The sequence below is a fragment of the Pleurodeles waltl genome, chromosome 7 (genome assembly GCF_031143425.1).
Source record: "Pleurodeles waltl isolate 20211129_DDA chromosome 7, aPleWal1.hap1.20221129, whole genome shotgun sequence".
In the NCBI taxonomy this organism is placed as follows: Eukaryota; Metazoa; Chordata; class Amphibia; order Caudata; family Salamandridae; genus Pleurodeles; species Pleurodeles waltl.
Window position 1 is genome coordinate 1,269,109,597 of NC_090446.1, and position 20,902 is coordinate 1,269,130,498.

At 45.6% G+C, this 20,902-nt stretch overlaps 1 protein-coding gene across 5 annotated transcripts in view; it reads right to left on the minus strand.

Annotated features, from left to right (window-relative positions):
- LOC138246160 (histo-blood group ABO system transferase-like) overlaps nucleotides 1-20,902 on the minus strand; it is a 317,788-nt gene that overhangs the window by 133,436 nt on the left and 163,450 nt on the right. For 4 of the 5 annotated variants that reach the window (XM_069200463.1, XM_069200461.1, XM_069200459.1 and 1 more), the window contains exon 3: nucleotides 17,711-17,800. The exons of the other annotated variant lie outside the window; for it this stretch is intronic. In XM_069200463.1, the coding sequence (XP_069056564.1) occupies nucleotides 17,711-17,800 (90 nt within the window). The remainder of the gene's footprint in view (nucleotides 1-17,710; nucleotides 17,801-20,902) is intronic. 5 annotated transcript variants of the gene reach the window in all.

Genomic DNA, 20,902 nt, shown 5'->3' on the forward strand with positions numbered 1-20,902 from the left:
TTTTTTCATGCTATCCCTGCACAGCATCATTCCTCGGGGGCCCTGAAAGTGCTTTGTTGGCACCCATCGCTTTGCAGGCTGCATCCTTCCTTGCCTACAGGCCTTTTGGAGTTTTTCTTCTGGTTCATGTTCCTCAGATTTCTAGTTGTTGCACAGTCTCTTGCTTCCAGAGTTGGATGTGGTCTTTATGGGACCTAAGTTCACTCTGGTTTGGGGGTGGTTACCCTACCAGTCAGCATGGTGCAGTGGATTCAGTCTCCAGTTCCGCCTCTCCGGGTGGCTTCCTCTGAGCTCGGTTTCATGTTGACTTTTCCTCTTTTAGTAATAGTTTCCTGGCTTATTGGCTTTGTACTCCTCTTCTAGTTTCAGAAGACTTGCAGTGGGTTTGGTAGTTGAGGCCCTTGAATCTTTGCAGGTGGGCTCTTTAAGTCATCCCCCCCTGTTAGTGATGGCTGGAGCCTGGATGTCCTCCCTTTTGGAGGGGGGTCTTTGGTCTTTCGTTCCATGTGTACTGTCTGCCACATGGAGAGGTGTTGGGACTGTCCGTTTTGCACCTTGCCTGCCCTTTTTTTATCAGTCTTCAACAGGTGGTTTTGCTCCGGTCTGCCATCCCTTAGCATGCTCATTTTGCGGCCACCAGGGAAGGGCAGAGTCCTGTTCCTCTCGGTTATCTTGGGTTAGCTCTTCTTTTTGGGTGCCTGGCCATCTCCTCCTTGGAGAGTCCTTTATATTCTGGGTCTACTGTCCCCTCGGGTGGACTGGTTGAGCAGGATGTTTTGCTCCCCTTGCAACTTTGCCCTTCACCTACGTTGTTTAGTATTGTCTGTCTGTGGTGAAGAAGTCTGGTGGTGTATTTATTTTCACCTCCTCTTACATCTCTTCTTGCCCACTTATTACTTCAGGTGGTAAGAGACTGTGGGTAGGGTACAGAGGTTCTGTCCTGTCCTTGGCCGGTGGGTCTTCTGTTGCTTACTCTCTTTTCCTTTCCCCTAAGGTTTTCTGAGTAGGGAGCCGTAGGTGGTTGCTCCAGTTATAGTGGCTCCGGCATTGTCCCACTCCTCCTGGTTTGCTCTTCTTGGGGTGAGAAAGCGGGGCTATTCCCACGGTTCTGTCTCCTTCGGTTTCTCCACTTCTCCAGGACCGTGTTTTTGCTTGCTTCCACTTGGAGGTCTAGAGTCTGAATGTGAAGATTACATATTTCTGGGGTTTACTGTTGCTAGCGCATTTTCTAGTCAGGTCTCTAGGAATCCATCCACTGGGTTGTTCTGCTCGTCCTTGGGTGTCCTTGGGGCAGTGGTGGTGGGCAGCAGTTGCTGCCTTTTGCAGTTACTATTCCTCAGGCTTTCCAGTACCTACCCGATTTTTTTTTCTTTTGGGCTTGTCCTTCCCCCTTGTCACTGCTATGAGTGGTAATAGGGGCATTTGGCCTCATTGGGATTCTTTTGATGATCCTCGGGGGCTGGTGTCACCCTGGTCCCAATGGCTTTTGATCTTCACCCTCTGCTTTCTCAGTCTATTTGGCCTGGGCACTTCCTCGGTTTTCTGGGCTCTGCATTTCCCCATTTGTTTTGGGTCTCTCCATTCCATGGATTTTCGATCACCCTGGCAGTGTTAGTTCTGCTGGCTGTTGCCTCAGTGTGTAGTTTTGAGGACATGGGGTCTCTTTCTTGATGGGACTCCTTTCCTGCAGTTCCTTGCCAAGTGGGTGTTTTAGTGCCTGAAACCGGCTTTATAGTCTTGGTATACACTCTTATTTTCAGTTCCACTTGGTGGTTCTTTTATCTATTTTCTGTCTGGTTCCTTGGTCTCATGTGGAGCGTTGTCTGCTGTCCCGGGTCCTCCAGAGAGCTGAGCTGTTTTTTTGGTGAGTGATGCCCTTCCAGTGGGTCTCCTCTTTGTCACCTTTGGGCCTCTACTTCTTTGGTTTCTTCCCAGTTTGGTGTTCCTTCTCCTTTGGGAGTTTGGGGTTAGTCAATTCGACCTTTGTTGGCTGTCCTTGTTCAGTGTCAGGGGACTTCCTGTTAGGCTTTTGTCAAAAGGCTCATTGGGCATTACCCTTTCCCTTTCTCACACTTTCGCGGCTCATTTGGGGTTCTGCTGTGGTGGTTATTGTTGGTCCAGTGGGGAAGCTTCTATTATTTTCCTTTTTCTGACTTTGGTAGATTGTTTCTGCTATGTGCCCAGTTGTACTGGCTTTCTTGGCTTTGGTACATCTTGTGTTAGGAATCTAAGCCAGAAGGATAGGGGGACATGCTTTGATTATTTATCGGTAATTGCATTGCTCTAAGTCCTTCTCTTGCTTAGATTCCTAACTCCTTTCCTTCGGGCCCTGTGTCGAGACCAACTGTGTGTTCGGGGCTTGTTGACGAAACAGGAAGTATGGAGGGGGAAGGAGCATGTATACTTGGAAAGGGTCGGGAGAGGCACAGAGGCATCATGTTGTTAGGAATTTAAGTGAGAGAAGGACTCAGTATTGCAATTACCGGTAAGTACTCGAAGTATTAGCATTCAATAAGTATTCAGGTCTGCGCATGAAAAGGTTAGATTGTTGAGCTACCTGCATAATTTATTGGTGGATTCTCCGTAGACTCGCAAATCGGCACAGGATTCATGAATGCACATCAAACCAGAAACGGCAATGCCAAGAGGACTGGCATTAGCAACCAAGAGATTTTTTTATTTATTCATTCTTGGAGCAAGATATGCATAATGCACTAAAAATCTTCAAAGAACTAAAAACTACAAATAAGGCCTAAACGTAGAGACTATATTTTTGAAGAAATAAGTGGCCCATTGCAAAATTAAATATAACCAGCCTCATATAATAACAAATAAACAATGCATAAATATTTACATAGATATGTACATAGAGGGTCTTTTTGTCCAGCTCTCATCATCCATTGGTCTGTTCATCTATCATTTACATTTTGCTTTTCCCCATCTCAGAAAACAGAATTGAAAAGTCACCCCTTTTCAGCCATTGGCTCTCTTGCACTGTAAGTGCATTTTGTTTGACCATATATGCACATTCACCTACAAAGAAATGCACTTCTGTGACAGGGAGGGTGGGCAAACACTTCACTCTGCCAATACCATTGTTCTTTCCATTCGTTATCTTTTTTAATTTATTTGTAGCCGCAATTGTACGTGTTCAAACAAAGTCAATACTACCATATCTTTGCACAAATATTCATATTTTCCTGCGCTGTGCATTGAAACTAAAAACAGATTCTATACTTGCTTTACACTCATCATCTTGCTAGAAAGCACTGGTACAATTCTATTACAATTATGCTTGGTGATTACTTTCTTCCCAAAACAATAAATGCAATTTTTCTACAGCAAGCATCTAGATGACATTTTTAGGCAGCACATTCTATTTTTTTTGGCCAAATGCCTGCATTAATAAGTAAACCTTTATCCATCCCCTCCACCCTCATCTTGATGAGGTTAAACCTGCTGGTTTTTGGCAATGCACTATAAGGATTACACTATTAAAGATAATGAACACCTGTAAGAACACTTTACAATATGAACATTCCTGCCACTAATAACGGGTGTCACTTTGTCAGATTCTCAAGAACTCTTTATCTGTACGATGGTTGAAAAGCTTTGCCATAAGTGTTTATTACTGATCTGCAGCTGTACTCACCCACTAAGCTGTGTTTTCATGAATACTAACTTGGGATGTAAGCACTGGAGAAGTGGTGTGATCTATTAAACTTCACTTCGCAATACTGCAAGACCCAAGACTGGAGGTCTACCCCTTCCGCCCCTGTACTCTGCTTCTGTGTGCCCCAGACCGTGCTCCAACTATATATGGATGAAAGTGTAAACATGCTTTAGACATGTTTCCATTGACAAATCGATTCAGGCCTAAGAACATATATCCACAGTTTGGTCAGGGAACTCAGTTCTTCACCTGTGAACCACTGGGTATGCTTTCTGGAAAAACAGCAGATGATAAAATTAAAACAGGCGCTTCCCGAAGCATGACAATATGTCAGGAGTTTATAGTACACATGTGCACACGTGCTCGCTGACAGATCTTTACAATGGTTGAAGTAGACTGACCCACAGTCCCATGCTGTGGTGGACCGAGCAAAGGGTGAATGATTATTTAACAGACCATCGAATAAATAGGGCTGACGGAAAGCCCCTCCATATGTACAGTATATATATATTTTTTTCTTAAAAACAATAGCTGGGGAGAGACATAAAGCTGTCTCGAAGGGCAGACCTAAAAATGCACGCACACCATGTACTGGGCAGCTTTTTTCTCTTGTTTTCCATTGCAGATTCACAAATCTGCTTTGCATTTGCAAATCTGCTGCAGTCTTATTGGCTGGGCGTCACAAACAAATTCTGTTGTTGCCCGGAATGCCAAATATGGTGCAACCAGCTTGGGGAAGGGTGAACCTAGCCTGACCACCAGGCCCATATCGGATGCCACCAAATGGACCCCTTGGCAATAGAATGAATATTTAAATAATTGTCCTTACCAGAGGATTTGCAAATACTATACTGGATTAATGAATTATTGACCCTCGCTGAGTCCCAAGGAGCAAGTTGTTTGGGCGGGGTGTGATGGGGGGAGGGGTGGTCTCAGGGTTCACAAATACTGAAAATTTTGAAAAACGTATTCAGTGCACTATGGTTGTGCTTAACCAAAGGCCACACGTGATGTTTAAATCATGCCGTGTGTTGGGAGCAGGCCCTAGCAGCAGTTCAGTTCTGGTTTCCACTTCTGGATGGGTCCCAGAAGACAATCCCGTTGCCCACAGCAGAAGCCACCCTTCACTGTGAATGACCGAAATCCGATGGCAGAGGAGGGTGGCTGTGCACAGCCAGACGCTGTTGTCCATCTCAGATATGGATGTATGGCTTCCCATGTTTGGTTGGTCGAAGTGAACTGTTTCATGTGGTAAATGATAAAAAAAAAAAAATGCAGAGTTCTTCTTACAAAAATGTTAAAATGAAGTTATGGTTAGCAGAGAAATATTTGAGGTTATCCGTCCACACATTTTAACACAAATGCCTTGCTCATCAATGATGGTGAGCAATTGTTCCCTGTGTGCCTGCCATTTTCTCTCTTGAAATCAAAAAACCTGATCCATAGTTCCTAGCTGTGGCACTCACTCTATATGGGTGCTATTGGGGCTTACAGAAGTTCCTGTTTGGTGACTAATTAATATATATGTTTAGGTGCTTTGATTGCACAGAATGCAGTAGCATAAAACCCCATATTATTCCCAGTGTCCCTATTGTTGTAGCCCAAGATGATGCTTCGTTATGGCATTTTCTTTCTAGGGCCGTGGGGGAGGGGGTCAACTACAAACACTGACCCAACGATTAACATATCTGCCCTAGCAAAAGGGCCAGACCTGTTGGCTTTGAACATGCTTGTTTCACTTTGGCTTCTTTATTAGGACGTACCAAAAAGTAAGATTGGGAGTAAAGGAGAGGGCTCAAGTCTAAGGTTCTTCGTGATTACACCTAGACCATGCTTCTTAAAGGTTGCATTTAAAAAAATGTTTTGTTCATGCTGTGCTTCTTTGGAAAGTGCAGGGACCCCACGAGTAATTTAAGTGTGAATGGATGTATAGTTTTTGGGTGCAACAGGCTAAGTACCAGGAGCCGAATTCTAGATGTGCCCCAGGGGTGCAACAGACATGTGCACCCTGGGGCACTTTTGTATTACAGAAAGGGCCGCAGACACTTGTGCAGCCCTATCTGTAATACAGATAATGCTGGCACACAAAGCACTATCACCAGAGGGTGTTTCCTCATTTGCATGGTGATGTGGCCCCATGCTAGTAAGGGAATCCCTTTGCCTCTGCAACATGACAGTGCACCCCACGATGGCAGCCCTCTAAAGGTGGGAAAGGGAGTCCCATGGACCCCCCTCCCCAGATATCCCCTTGCAGGCAGGTACAGGCACTCACTGCACCCACCATGAAGGGGTTCTCTAATCCCCTTTAAAAGAGCAGGCAGGCTGCCGACAACACAGGGAAGCACAGAGCAGCTTTAAAGCAGTCGCTCCAAGGGGCATGGTCTGGCCTCAAACAATGATGGCTGCCTGCTGATCGAGCTACGCGCACCAGTGTGCACCAGGGGGCAACAGTGGAGCCCGAGGAGCTGTGGGGGCACGCCTACTCACCCCCCTTTATGACCCCTGAGACAGAGGTAGGGCTCCGACCGCTTGATCTAGCCCACTGTGGGCCTGTGGCACCTGCTGCGAGCATCAAGGTCCACACCTCGAAGTCAGGCCTGCGGCAGTGAGGAAAACTGCAGCCTCAATTTCCAATGCTGCTGCATGGCATGCACTGTGCGCCCGCAGGGCGTGACTGGACCTGCTCTTCTACCAACCATCGCCCAGTTATAGAGACCACCAGGAAACCTGAACCCCCCACTGCAACGGACCCCGGGCAGGGCACTGGGGACCCACCCCGTCTCTCCTGCCGTCAGAGCATGACATCAGGCTATGTGGGGGAAGGCCCTCTCCACAATAAGCAAGGCCTACTCTTTGTGATGAGACATGGATTACTACTGACCCTGAAGTAGGGCCCAGTACTTGTACACTGAATCCAGCCCCCCCAACATCACGCTCCAATGCCCTGCTGGGTGCTCGGCCCTCAGCCTGCCTGGGCCCATTCATGCACACTGTGCCAGTGCGCTGGATACACGCCTGACACATGCCTCATCACTACACCTCACCCACTGGACCCACCACATGGGCCCCCCCTCCCTACTGCTCCTGAGAGAGAAGACCACTGACAAGCAGGCCCATAGTGTACTGGACCCAGATGAAGGGGAAGGGCTGTGCTTCTCTGTTGTCGTATGGAGGACGAACCACTATGTGTCCTACCCCCCTCCCTGAGACTCATGGAGGGTCCTGAGGTGGGCTCCCCTGAACCACAACAGGGCCCCCTTACCCCCACAGGTGGCAACTGCAGGGTCCTTACCTCGCATGACCCCCCTCCCCAGGTCGATCACCCTCTACCTGACTTACACATCGAAGGGCACCTTAGTAAATTATAGGGCTGGCAGCTCCCCATCCTGCCTCACTGCCTCCTTCTCACATGCGCCATCCTGTGGAAAGAGGCCCATCATGTGGATATGCACCAGGATCACAAGTTTAATAGATGACTGTCCCTGGTACTCGGACCCTGTGCCACTGCTACAACATTGGGGCACATATCTGCACTTGACCAGACTGCTGTATCTGCTGCCCATTGCCATGAGGGGCGCTGTCCACCACACCGCCCTCACTACACCCCCTAAAAAGGGTACACCTCAATCGGTTGCGGGCACCTGGTTCGGCAATACCCTTAGGCAAGTCACGGAAAACATGCCCGTCAGCTACTTTTCTCTGAGACCCTCTCTCGAACAATGCTCCATGTCCTCCCAGCAGGCAGCAGCTACTTCAGGCCCACCAGAAGCCTCTGCAGGTCCACGCTCAGATGTCACGATGGAGCGTATTTTTCAGGAAACCACAGCAGTCAGCAGATGCCTGGAGGGCATGGACTCCAAAATCTCAGATTTTGCTGCGGAATCTCGATCCCTCCAAACTGACATTGCTGGATTCCAAAACAGGGTGACAGGGATGGAGTATCGCCACACAACAGTGGAGGACAGGCTCAATGCCCCACTGGACACGGACCAGGAGCTGCTGTACATCCGGAACAAGCTGATAGACTGAGGACAGAAGCCGTAGAGACCATGTCTGTTTTTCGGATTCCCGGAATGGGCGGAGGGCACAGATGCCAGGGCCTCCCTCAAGGATGTCCTTCCCACACCCTTACCGGCCTCACACCCCTCACCCCTTTGGAGTTCCAACGGGCACACAGGATGGGTCCCCACACAAGGATGCATCTGGGAGAGGCCTACTTCCTACGACATGAACAGGTGCGACAACTGCTGCCCGCACCCACGGCCCATAAGACTTCAAGGGACATGAAATCCGCATCACTGCCTACTTCTCCCGGGACACCAACACCAAAAGGAAGGCATTTTGGCTCTTTGACCGCAACTGCAGAAACTGGACATTAAATTTGGCCTGTTTAAGCCTGCTTGTATTTGGATAACGAAAGATTGCAGATCCAGAGACTTTTTTGATCCAAAAGCACTGTTTATTCCTGGAAAACCTGCTCGCCTAGCCAATAGAACAAGTTCCCCTGGACACACTGACCGCCTCTACCTCCCCAGACACATCCTCTCTTTCCCCTGCCTCTAACAGCCATTGGGGTACTGGTGGGAACCAGAAATGAGGCAGGGTCCTAGAGCTACCCCCTAGGTCACAGGATGGCAGAGAGACAGCTCTGAAAGCGGTGGCTGCCCTCACTCAAGACCAGGGCACAGACAAATCCAGATCCTCCCTGAAACCCACACCCACAGGTGAATAAGACTTGCCTCTCACCAGGGTGGGCTGTCCCACTGTATCAACTGCCGACAATCAGACCTTGCGGTGCCTGTACGATGAGTGGATACGTATATTCACTGCATCTACATAACTGCTGTGCATACAGTTTCCATGCTTAACCCTCGTGTCCCTTTTAGGGGGACCTATGGCAGGCACTGCCAGCCCTACCTCTGAACCATGGTACAAGGTTTGACTGCATCTCTATGTGCATTAATACATGCACTGGGGCTATTACCCTGTTTCCTATTCAGCGATACCACATTGCCGTTTGTCGTTTATGCCACTGCCTTTAAGACTGACTGTTTATGATAATGTGCTGCATGTTCTGTTTGCATGTCTCCTGGTTATGCTACTATAAGTTGTCTTGAGCCAAAATGTGTCTGTATTGATATGGGGACTGTTGCCCCCAAATGATTAGGCATGTCACATTCACACGGTATCCACTGCTGGTCAGATTACTTGCCCCTTGTTGCATTACCTTGTGTTAACTGTTGCATGGATTGGACGGCCCTAATCACTGTTTAGCTTCCTCTCACTCTTCCCCCTTATTCCTCCCCCATCCCCAAGGGGTCAGCCAGACCCACTTACAGGCTACCGGGCGCCCCATCACAGTCTCGACCATTCCACCACCTTGCACTGCCTGAGCACTTCGAACCATCCTGGATCACTGTGCAGCCCTCCTTCATGCCCTGGTGCACTTCTGTACACCGAACTCGCACAACTTGGGATGCTCTACAGTCGCCTGACCCTCTCACCCTGGGGACAGGCCATGGCTTTTCCCCTTTCTCTCCCTCCCCTCACTCCATTGCTGGCCTGTCTCTGCATGGCCCATTTCCCTCTGCCTGACCCTCTCCTGGGGGCCCCCCGGTGCTCTGGTCACACAAGTTTAGACCCGTTGTTCATAGTTTCCAGCTTTTGCTGAAGTCTCCTCCTTGGCTCAGGACCGTCTCACTGTTCTCTTCTTCCTCCCCTACTTCCTCCCCTTTTCTTTTCTTTCCCCCTCTCACTCTCCTTGCTTTCATACACTTCACTCACAGTAGCGGACATATCCCTCCCCACAGTAGCAGAGGGACTCTCACCTCACTGTCCCCCCCCCCCCCCGCTTTCTCCCTCTTCTTCCGCCTCTCGTTCCCTCGCGCATTGGCTCCCCTACCCCCCGTCCCCTCAACCTTTGTCCTCTTAGTCTATGAAACACTCCCCCGAGGTCCACCCTGTCAACTGCCCGAATGTCTCACCCAGTGTCCAAGATTGCCTCCACACTACATGCCATCTCCTGGAATGTTAACGGCCTAACGCATTATATTAAACTGAAAAAGGTACTGTCCTACTTACAATCCAAGCGCGTGGATTTCGCCCTACTGCAGGAAACCCACCTTTCCCGCCTGGAATCCGAGAAACTGCATCATGAATGGGTGGGGTAGGCACTATATAGCAGCTGCTCAGCAAACTCATAACCAGACTCCGGATCTTCCAGGAAATGCAGTGTCATGATCTACGAAAATTACTTCCCTTCACCATATTCAAGACTTGGTCAGACCGAGATGGTCGCTACATCCTTGTCAAAGTAAAACTTGGCGAACACATCTTCTGCGCTGGCTCCAAATAAGCCACTACGGGCACTAATGATCTTTCTTTCTCCAAATAAACTGCCTACTAGCACAAACCAGGAGAATGCGCCGCAATCTAGGATACGGTCCAGATGGATCTGATAGTAATTTTGATGCAACTTGCATAGACAAGACTGTAAATTTGACAGTGCTTAACGGTTGAATGGCATCACAAATGTGTCAGATTTTCTTTCCCTAAGCCTTGGAACAAGTATCTTCATGGGCTCTGGAATATGCTAGAAAGCCATTTCATCACTGAAAGCCCAGTTTGCACACTGACTGCCTTCTCGCATTGCCACATCTGCCAGATGGAACTTTGGAAAATTGAGAGCTACTGCTTGCTTCCAAGGCTCATTTTTGTTGATTTTCTTACAAAGGTAGAAGGCTGGTTGTGGATACACTTTACCAAGCTTCAGATATTTAGGAGCCTCCAGCTCTTCGCATGAAGCCAAAAGAGGCGTGTTAAGTGCAGTAGTCAGTTTGCCAAGGTGTTTAATTGTGACCTGAAACAGACTGTGCTGTTCTGGAATTTGTCCTTTCAGAAGTGATTTATATGATAAGAATACATGTAAAGAATGTGGGGACTGTTTATTTATAACGCATTTTGGTCTCTGTATTACTCGATTACCCTCTCATGAAGTTCTGTTGGACTTGTATCAAAGCCTTCTCATCTGCTTGTAGGACACGTTGTTGTAGACTGTTTCAAAACAGCAGTGAATAAAAAGTCAGTTGAAGTTCCTGTCTGATGTGGCTTTCAAAAATGTAAGAGCTTTAGCTTTTATAAAAGTGAATAAGGTAGTAACTCCGATACATGCATCGCACACACTGGACGATGGAGAACTAGCTGATGAGGTCTGTCCAGGTGCTAATTCCTGCGCTCACTGTAACACAGGACTCAAGATGCACCCTACTGATGGGGCTGAAACATGCCAAAACAGACTGAGGTTTCTTATGTTCTCCTTCAGATGGACCTAGCCTTGCAGTTATGATGGACCGTTCCTGTTGGAGCAGAACCAAGGCTGATAGGCATATGGCTGATTTGTGTTTGAGGTAGTATGGTGAGGACAAAGTGATTGACTTGGATGTGACCTTACTAATTACCAGTGGCTGAGATAAATTTAAGCATTCCACCAACTAAGATGCCCTATGTACAACAGATATGTTAGAAACGTGGGGCTCCTGCTCACTCTTCCACAGGATTCAAGCTGACCAGTCTGGGGTTACTTGTGTTCTGTTCAGAAGAGATCTTGACTGCTAGTTCGTACTGGACTGTTCCTATGGGAGCCAGACCAAGACTGATTTGCATACAGCTGGTTCCAGTTTTAGTTGGTATGGTGGGCAAAAACAAATTATGGGGTGGGATGGGACTCGAGTAATTACCAGTGGTGAGATTAAACAATGGAATGGGATGGGTCTCGAGTAATTACCAGTGGTGAGATTAATTCAAGTATTCCACTTATCACTTTTTAAATTCTTCATTTCAATGGAAAAGACAGTTTCAGAACTATTAGAGGAAACTATGTACAATTCAGACCCGAATCAAAAGCCCACTGATACATTCAAAGGCTAGCTGAAGTCATGAAATATTGGTAAATGCTCCTACAGTAACCGTTAGTCAAAATGCCACACTTTCTTAAAACAAAAGGTGATGCCATGTGAGACCGTTCAGTGGAAGCCCAGGAAAGTGCTGCAAAAGTTCAACAAAAGCAAAAAGAACAAATGATGAATGGAATGCTGAACAATGCAAACATTCACCACCAGTCACAAAGAACAGTTTAATCCATTGTTTTTTTGCCCACCACACAACCCCAATTTGAACCCAGCTATATGTAAATCAGTCTTACCAAGTCCCCCAAGGGAACAATACAGGCTGATCTGTCAAACCAGGTCCACCATGAAGAAGGAAACAAGGCTTGGCAGCTCAGGCTGTACTGTTACCCTAGGGAACAGGGTAGGGACTGGTTTGCGTATGGCTGGGTCCAATCTGGGGTGGCGCGGAGGGCAAGAAAAACAATGAATTAAACCCAGATTTTTGTGACTACGTGTGAATGTTTGAATTGTTCACCATTCCACCCATCATCTGTTCTTTTTGCTTTTGTAACCTTAAGTGGGGAGGATGTGCCTAGACGTGGGTCCCATGCTCATTGCGCCACTGGATTCAAGCTAGCCTGGCTGATGAACGGTGATACCATGAAACCAGTTCCAGGATTCTTGTTTCCGGTCCAGGGAAGACCTGGCTTAGCAGTTCAGGCTGTACTGCTCACACAGGGAACAGGATCAAGATTGATTTGCATAAGGCTGGGTCCACACTGGGGTGGCTTGGTGGGCAAAAAAACAATGGATTAAACCCATAAGTTTGTGACTGGGGGTGAATGTTTGCATTGTTCAGCATTCCGTCCCTCATCTATTCTTTTTGAAAAGTTTAACAAGCATTTGCAATGCAATAGGTCTCTCATTCCCGAACACTTGAGTTATTGGCGCTGTAAATTACAATGTCTTTTACTTATGTGTTTTGGTTTGGAGTGTACTGGATGTACGAAGCGTGAAGTGGAATTATGTGGGTTATATTGGAATTGCTACTTGTGGAACTGGGTGGTGTGCAGTGCATCTGTGTAGTGGAATTATGTGACGCGGTGAATAGACGGGGTAAGAGGTGCACAGAATTGATAGAAAGGAAGATAGAAAGGGATAGGTAGTTAATGCAGGAAGTGGTGAATGAACTCGAGACAGTGGAGCTAAAAGAGTGTGAGAGAAAGTGAGAAAGAAGGAGCGAGCAGGAGACGGATACATAAAAAGGGAGCGCCTGTGTACGCAGAAGACATCCCAAGAAGGGGGAAGGGGGTGGGGGGGGGGGGAGAATGTGTGGATGAGAGATGGAAACCTTAAAAAGGCACAGGAAAGAAACTGAGCTCGAAGACCTAAAGTCAACAAGATGAGAGAGGTGGGAAGAGTGCGTGAGAAAGTGGATGAGTGCTCAGCGCGAGGAGGTACAGGAAGGCAGCATGTGTGAGCAGGCAGTACAGAGGAGACAGTGAGTGTGAGGGATTGATGAGATGACAGAGTTGTTGGAAGTGTGAAGGAGAGATGAGAGGGCGCAGTGTGAGGGAGGGAGGAGCAAAGCTAACCAGAGATGTTACACCACCTAGATTGAACCACTGACACACTCACTTTTTGGAGAAAGATTTAAAAGTTGAAACAACATGAATTAGTTATCTTCAATTTGAGTCTGTTTTTGCAGCATTGTTAGTCTGTGTCTGGCTGCACTGAGCTCACAATACACTAATTACAGAATGTGTTTTGTGTATGCAGTGAGCACATGATACCAATTGTGCAGGATTGGGCTAATTAACTTTCTACAGGTTTACAGTCTGCTAAATCTGGTGGTAGCAACAATATGACGTATCATCTATGATACCAACACTCCTACTGGAAATACAGTATATGTATTTCACAATATGTAAATGGCAAATCTGAAGAGTCTGTTTACGAAGTCACACTGTGCCTGATATCTTGACCCTGTCTGTTAATGCCCATGAGGAGGATGAGAAGGAGGATAAGGATGAGGAGGAGGAGGAGGAGGATGATGATGATTGATGAGGAGGAGGAGGAGGAGGAGGAGGAGGATGGGAGGAGGAGGAGGAGGATGAGGTGGTGGTGGTGGTGGTGTGTGTGTGTGTGTGTCCCCGATAAAAACACACGGCCTCTGTGTCTGCTCTTGATTTGTGCAGTGAATATGTTGGGATGTGGTTTGAATTACCCTGAAACTAGTGCAAATGGGCAAATAACAAGCCCCAATAATTCCCACTGACAGCAATTGGGTTCGTTTCTGTGCCATTGTGTAGCACTGCAAGTGAAAATACAGATAAGAATTATAAACAGCTGCTACAATCTGCCCCAAGTCATCTGTACTAACATCAGTTGTGAAGTTTTTATTATTATAAAATTGTAATTTGGGAGCATTAGTTAAAGACACACAAGGTATACAAGTAAACGGCTAGCAGCAGGTTGTATGCCATAATGAGAGGTATGACAGTAAATCGCATGCAAGTTAACGATTTAGGGAGTAGGCATAAGAAAAACTACTGTCCCCACTGGTAACACAGCAGAGGCACAAGGAAGGGAAAGCAATCTGCACATGAGCAAACCATTTATTGAGGAAGCTGAGATTAAAATGCAAGTTGCCAATACCTGCGGGTGAGAATCTAAACAGTTAACCAGGATATTTCTCTTTTTCATGTGAACACATGCATTATAAAATCAGCAGGTGCGGCAGTATCATGGCTAAAGGATGTGGGGTGGAAGTGAACCCCCATTTTGGTTGTTTCACTAGCCAATGAGGGACATTGGCTACTCTGGCTTTCAAGTGGCTGCAGCTCCCAGGAATGTGAACCAACAGGCACGATCTTAGCTACTGCAAATGTACCAGTGGGCAGTCCGGCCAGCGCTGTATCGACCGGACTAGGTGGTTTCGCCTTTTTGGGCTCCTATGATCAATTTAAAACGCCTTTTAGGTTCTACTGTGGGGAAGGAGCATGCTGCAACCTATTGGTTGTAGAAATCTCCCAGGACACATACCAGCGTGACAGCGCAGGTGAAGCACTGTGGCTGCACTGCAGAGGTATTGGCATCATTTTATAAAAGTCAAACGGACAAAATGCAAACCAAACATAAAGCTGCAATACCTTAATTATACGTTGTAAGCATTTCTCCAATATCCCACAATTAATATTTGTCTAGCATAAAAAAGAACAAACGCAAACGGAAAACTCCAAACACTGATTAACTCAGAAGTCCAACATCAAAAGTAAACCGATGCACTCATAAAAACAGTCCATCAACATAGGAGAAAAGTGGAGGGAGTCAAGCTATGCTGCACGGGCTGCAGGGGAGAAAAGAGCCAAACAAGCAGGAGGGAGGAGGAGGAGGCAGCTGCAGCCCGAGGAGAGGGAGCGACAGGGAAGTACCTGGGGAGCAGGCAAGAGCAGGGGAAGTGGGGCAGCAAGCAGTGCAGGGCTTGTTCATCAGACGAGTTCCAAACACAACTTGTAAAGAAGCAGACAAGTAACCAATGAAACAAATATTGCATGAAACAACAGATAACAACTACAGTGGAACAATACAAGTAGTTAGTCCCTGCTCCAGGGGAGGAAACAAATTAGCACAAGGGGGGGGGGACTAAAAAGAAAACATTAGCCAATCCAAAGAAGTCTTTTTCAAGGACACACCTAACAACAAATGAAAAGCTACTAGGCGGTATGAAAGCCCATAACCTGATTACAACATGTCTCTAAGAGACAGCGCATGCGCTACCAAGGTTCAACCGAAAAAGGGGAGCCTGAAATTACATAACATACCTTGGCTCCTTTGAGAGGATATGCACAATATCAACAAAACTGGAGAAAAGTAAGCAGCAATTACCCAAAATGCATTTTAGGGTGCTTCAAGTGAAAATCGCAAGTAGAATAGCTCACGTTGAAAAGTCACTTAAGATGCAAGGAGTGGGACTGCTTTGTAGAGAAAATGCAACACATTTTACCTTAACCCTGTGAGACGTTTTCTGCTCAAACTAGTGCCCTACACCAAAAACGTCTACGAAATTTGTTATTGGAGTGATTTAAAATATTTTGCATAATTTGTGAAATTCAAAATTGTGCTAAGAATGCAATTTACACTAGCATGACAAACTTTCACACATACTGAACACACCAGTCAAGACTCAGGATTTACTGTCTCTCTCACTTTCGCAAAACTTGGGAGACCAATCCTGTAGTACTAGAGGATAGGTAAAGTAAAACAATTGACACATAATTGAGTTTGCATTGGAGCTGTTCAATTCCATTTTCTTCTCGCCCCTCATAGCTTCTCAAGTTGTCACGCTGAGAGAAAGGATATTCCAACTGTTTCAGCACAATGCGAACACTCAGATCTTGTAGCAGAGCTGGGCTTATATCCATTGGTTATTTCACATAGAAGTTTTTTGAGGACTTCCAATACTTTGAGGGAAAGGTTTGATTAATATTATTCCAAGACACTATGTTCATGTTCTCGTAAATCATCTCATTTTGGACCACTGATATTTGTCAATGGCATTCAGCATATTGCAGTTTCATGTTATCCTATTTGGCCTAAAACCTTCCCCTAGACCGTTCAACCAAGTCCTTGTACCATTAACACATGACATCACTTTCAACCATACTAAATAACTAGTTGATCCAGGCCAACTTAAGCACCAAGTTGTCAAGGTGCTCAGCTATGGTATGCCACATATTTAAAATCCATAGATTTATGCGCATATTATAGATGCTTTGACTACAGTAAGGTCAACAAGTGACTTCATCAGTGCACCACTTGGGGCTTATCGGAGGCAGTCTTTCTTTCTCAGGGAAAGACTTTGGGCCATATTTACTAGAAAGTGGCGCATCACTAGTGATGCGCCACCTTTCTTGCGGCCCTCTTGCGTCCCCTAATGCCACCATGGTAGCGCTGTATTTACAATATGGCGTACCATGGCATATGTTCAGAGAAATAACATTTTTTTTACGCTATTGTAATGCTAAACTGGATTAGCGTCAAAAAAGATTACGCTAATCCAGTATAGTGTTAAGAGGCCCAATGAAATCAATGGAAACCTTATTTTAATGCCTGCTTTAAGCAGGGGTTAAAAATGACGCTAAAAATAGCGCAATGGAGTCTTGTAGATTCCATTGAGCCATTTTTAGCGACCCTCTGATGAGGGAACGCCCTTTTTGCATACATCATGCATATAGTATGCATGAAGTGGTGAAAAGAGTTTACAGGGTGGCACAAACTTAGTTTGTGCCACTTTGTAAATATGGTGCTATGGGAGTGACCCGTTAGCGTCACATTTGCAGCAAAAATGTTGCCCCTAATGTGGCACTAAGGGGTGCAAGGGCCTTGTAAATCTGGCCCTTTGTCTCCGTGACTGGAGGTCCATATTGCTGTAGAAAATGCTTCAGGCAGGCAGTGCTCCAGGAGAAAAGGGGTAAGGCATTAGGTGCCTTCAAGTCACTGTGGACATGTCTATATGGGTTTATTTTACACCAGTAATTTTACTACTGAGAGGAAGCAATGTTGTGATGGGCTATTGCCTAGGCCACGCCCGAGTAATTATCTTTACTTTCCTAGACTCATCATGATAACGAACGACAATGGTTTGGGGTAAAGAAACAAAGACTGCCCTGGGTGGTGTGTTGACTGGTGATCTTGCCTGTATATTTAAGTGGAATTAAATGGTGGTGGAGCAAGATGTTTTGAGGGGCCTGTGGCTTTTTATCAGAGTAGGGGGTGGTGCTATGGATAAAGAACGTGGCGACAAAGACCATACAGTAACAAGAAGAATAAGACGGGCACACTTACTGGCATTGTTATCGTTCCAGGTCACATTTCTGAGTGAAGGGGTGTCTCTTTATTGTATTTTTATGCGCACCTCAGGGAGTAAGTACTGACTCAAGGAAGATTCAAAGTAAGATTACCAGCAAATAACCCGAGAACCACACTTATGTACCACTGTGCCTAATTGCAGACCAACTGATTTATTATTTCAGTCATTGTCTGTCATACCAATTATTTTATCTCAAACTGCTCAGCATCAAATAATTTGGGCAAAGGTAGATCGATAAAAAACAACAAAGGTATACTTTAAAACTCTACAATTGCTTACCTGTAAAGGTATATGTCAACAAAGATAACTATAAGGGACAGAGAGAAGAGGAGAAGCGATAGATAACATCGGGTGGAGTTTTCAGTATACCTGTAAAAAGAAAAGAAACACGAGTGAGCCTCGAGTCAAGAGGAAATGGGCTACAAATACATGTATGTGATTAAGGCCCATATTTATACTTTTTTAGCGTTGCATTGGCGTCATTTTTTTATGCAAAAGCGGCGCAAACTCACAAAATGCAATTGTATTTTGTACGTTTGCGCCGCTTTTGCATCAAAAAGCGGTGAAAATGCGGCGCTAAAAAAAGTATAAATATGGTCCTAGGGCTTTTCTCACAATGGTGTGGCTAATGCCACCAAGGCTTCCACCGATATACGAATAAAACACAGGTTATCTGTATGTAGGGATGTGTGTCTTCAACAGATAAAACAGAAAAACACACAAATATTAAAAAAAAATGTATAAATCTTTGCTGCTAAAAACCTCTCTAAACAGTATTCGACAAGCAATTAGAAAGCACAAACTGTTGGTATGCATAACGTATTACATTTCTGGGGATAAAATGGCATTTTCCGCTTTATACAGTAAAGCTTATTAGATTCGGCCTCCCTCACATTTGCAGAAAAACCCACCACTGGAAGCCCGGTTGGTGGCTAGATTATGTGAAGGGAACCAGAGATCCCGAATCACCTCTTACAGTGGACGATTCACCCAGATATTTGTCCACCCCCATGACTTTAAGGTGTGCAAATAGTTAAATTCCTCGCTGCAAACCTGCGTTTTGTGTTGAGAGCCTATTCACAAATCCGTTTGTGCAACTACGCTGCAGGTCAGTGCACAAATGGGTTGTTTAACCAGTACATCATCTTCCTCTTATGGCGTAAAATTACGTGCTGACAAAACCGCTCTTGGGGTAGAGAGTGGGGTTTCAGGGTGGGAATGGCGTAGAAAGGTGGTGGACACAATGAGACCTTTGTGTTTCCTCATATTCACCAAATTTCGCATGCCACTTTTTCACCCTGGATATGACCCGAGGTTTACACTTGTCAATATCAGGAGGCATCCTCTATCCAGGTCTCTCCTGGTCCACACAAGGAGGTTGTATGATTTCACTGGTTAACCTTTTAATTCAAGCGTAAGATATCCAGGCAGGGAATGAGTGGAGAATACCCCAAGGCCGGATGAGGTATTGGGCAACCGAATCCTCCACACTGAAGAAAAAAAAATAGTAAAGACGTTTGAAAGTGCAGCTCCATTTTCTTTGTCATTCACGCATGGAAGTAGGATGAAATTCATAAAATCGCAGGAAACTCATTGTTGCAGGATCTGTGGAAACCTTTGTGAATTGCAAGGTAGCTGAAAATGTGTTCTGAACATAAAAGGGGACCTGCAAAAATAATTTCCATGTATTTTTTGTGTTTTGAGCCCTTTGAATAGGAGTTTACATTTGAAAAGGGATTTGCTCGCAGATATTAGGCCAGTATGGGGTTATTTCATGCGTGAGAGAAAGTGTTTAAAGGGACAAGATGTGAAGGTCCCACGGTCTAGATTCCTGCTCATGTAGTTGATCAATCACAAACTTGAAAGCTACTTTATTGGAGAATTTAGAAAATGACTTAATATCGGTATTTCCCTCTATAAAATAAATGACGTGACTAGTCGGTTATAAAGGAATGTTCCACATCCAATATATGTTTATTTAATTAGAAAATCTTGCTTTTTAAATGCTCTATGCCCTCACTACGAGCGTCGCTGGAATAATCCTTGCTTCGCTTTCAGCAGGTAAATCTCAGTGAAACATCCTGAAAGTACAGAAAGTGGCCACGAGTTTATTTGATACAGCCTCAAATTGTGCATGCGAAAGCTTGTCTAAAAGGACCTGGTGGGTAACACAAAATGATGACCCTCGTGAAGAATTTGAAGAGCGGCCCCTAAAACGCCCATATCTCAAACATATGCGTTGGTCTCGGGATGAATGGAGGCGCCCTGAAGAGTTGGGGGACCTCTGCGCCCAGCTTAGGCCCACCACTACATTTCCGTAAAACATGACTGCAGACTTGGCACTGACCTTTACCATTATTATGAATTCACAAGGTGTATAAAAAGTCAAGTCAATGCAGGAACGAGCTAAACTGGTTGAAATACTAGTCTAAGGTAGGCTCACGCTCTTTAAAAAACGTGAGCGCTTCAGGAAATGCTGAGGCTTGGCCTATATGGCCTAGATTGGATTTCAGCTCTCGCGTCTCGGCAGGAAGCCACCGCTTCATGCGAGCTTGTTTGTGCTAACAGGTCTATCGGTAGTAGTGAGAACAAGGCCTTGAAACGGTCTGTCTTTTAAAAACATATTTTGACAGCTGGTTAATTTTTCTTTTAAAACTATACAGCCAGGCCGAGATCATCGCGTGATATCATGTGTGCCAGATTGTTACCAGGGGGCCAGAATTTGAATTAAACAATAATTTGAATGCCACTCCTTCACCCGGGGTGCGGTGCACATCTTCCTTTCATAATCTTCACCGTGTCCTTTAGCTTTTCTCTTGCCAGCAAAAATAAAACAGAAACCCCGACAGCATGTGGGAAATCCAGGTCTGAACAGAAGGATAATACATTATTTGTTAAGTAAATCTCTGGCATATACAGTTTCAAAGTGTATTCAGCCTCTAGCCAGCGTTAAACGGGAGCTCACGTCATTGTTTTTAATCATGCAGCATCACTTAGGGACTGGTATGATGGAGGCTTTTCCTTACCTTGGCACCTAAGGGCGACTTTCTGCACTTCTGTACCATCTTGATTTCCATGTTCATAACCACAGCACATCGCTTTCTGAAAATGACAACTCTAATGGCTCCCGGAAACTCACTTTATCTCTCCAATGTCTGCGTAATGCAAAATTCATCTTACTGAAAAAAATGTACAATGAACTTGCCCTAGTATATGATACTACCCAGTTCTTCACTTCCTGCTTTCTGAAAGCTGGTCTCAACAGAACAACGCACTATACTTTTGTATGTAGAGCTGTACATATGCAAGATCATCAAGAAATAATATTTTTTCTGTTCAACGCCTTTCTTCAAGGCAGGCACACCTCATACTATTAAATGCCTTGCAGAATAAAAAATAAAAAAAGGCATTTGCAAATTCAGCAGATGGCTTCAATGTGCTACCACACACAAAGGCAAATGGGCATGATTC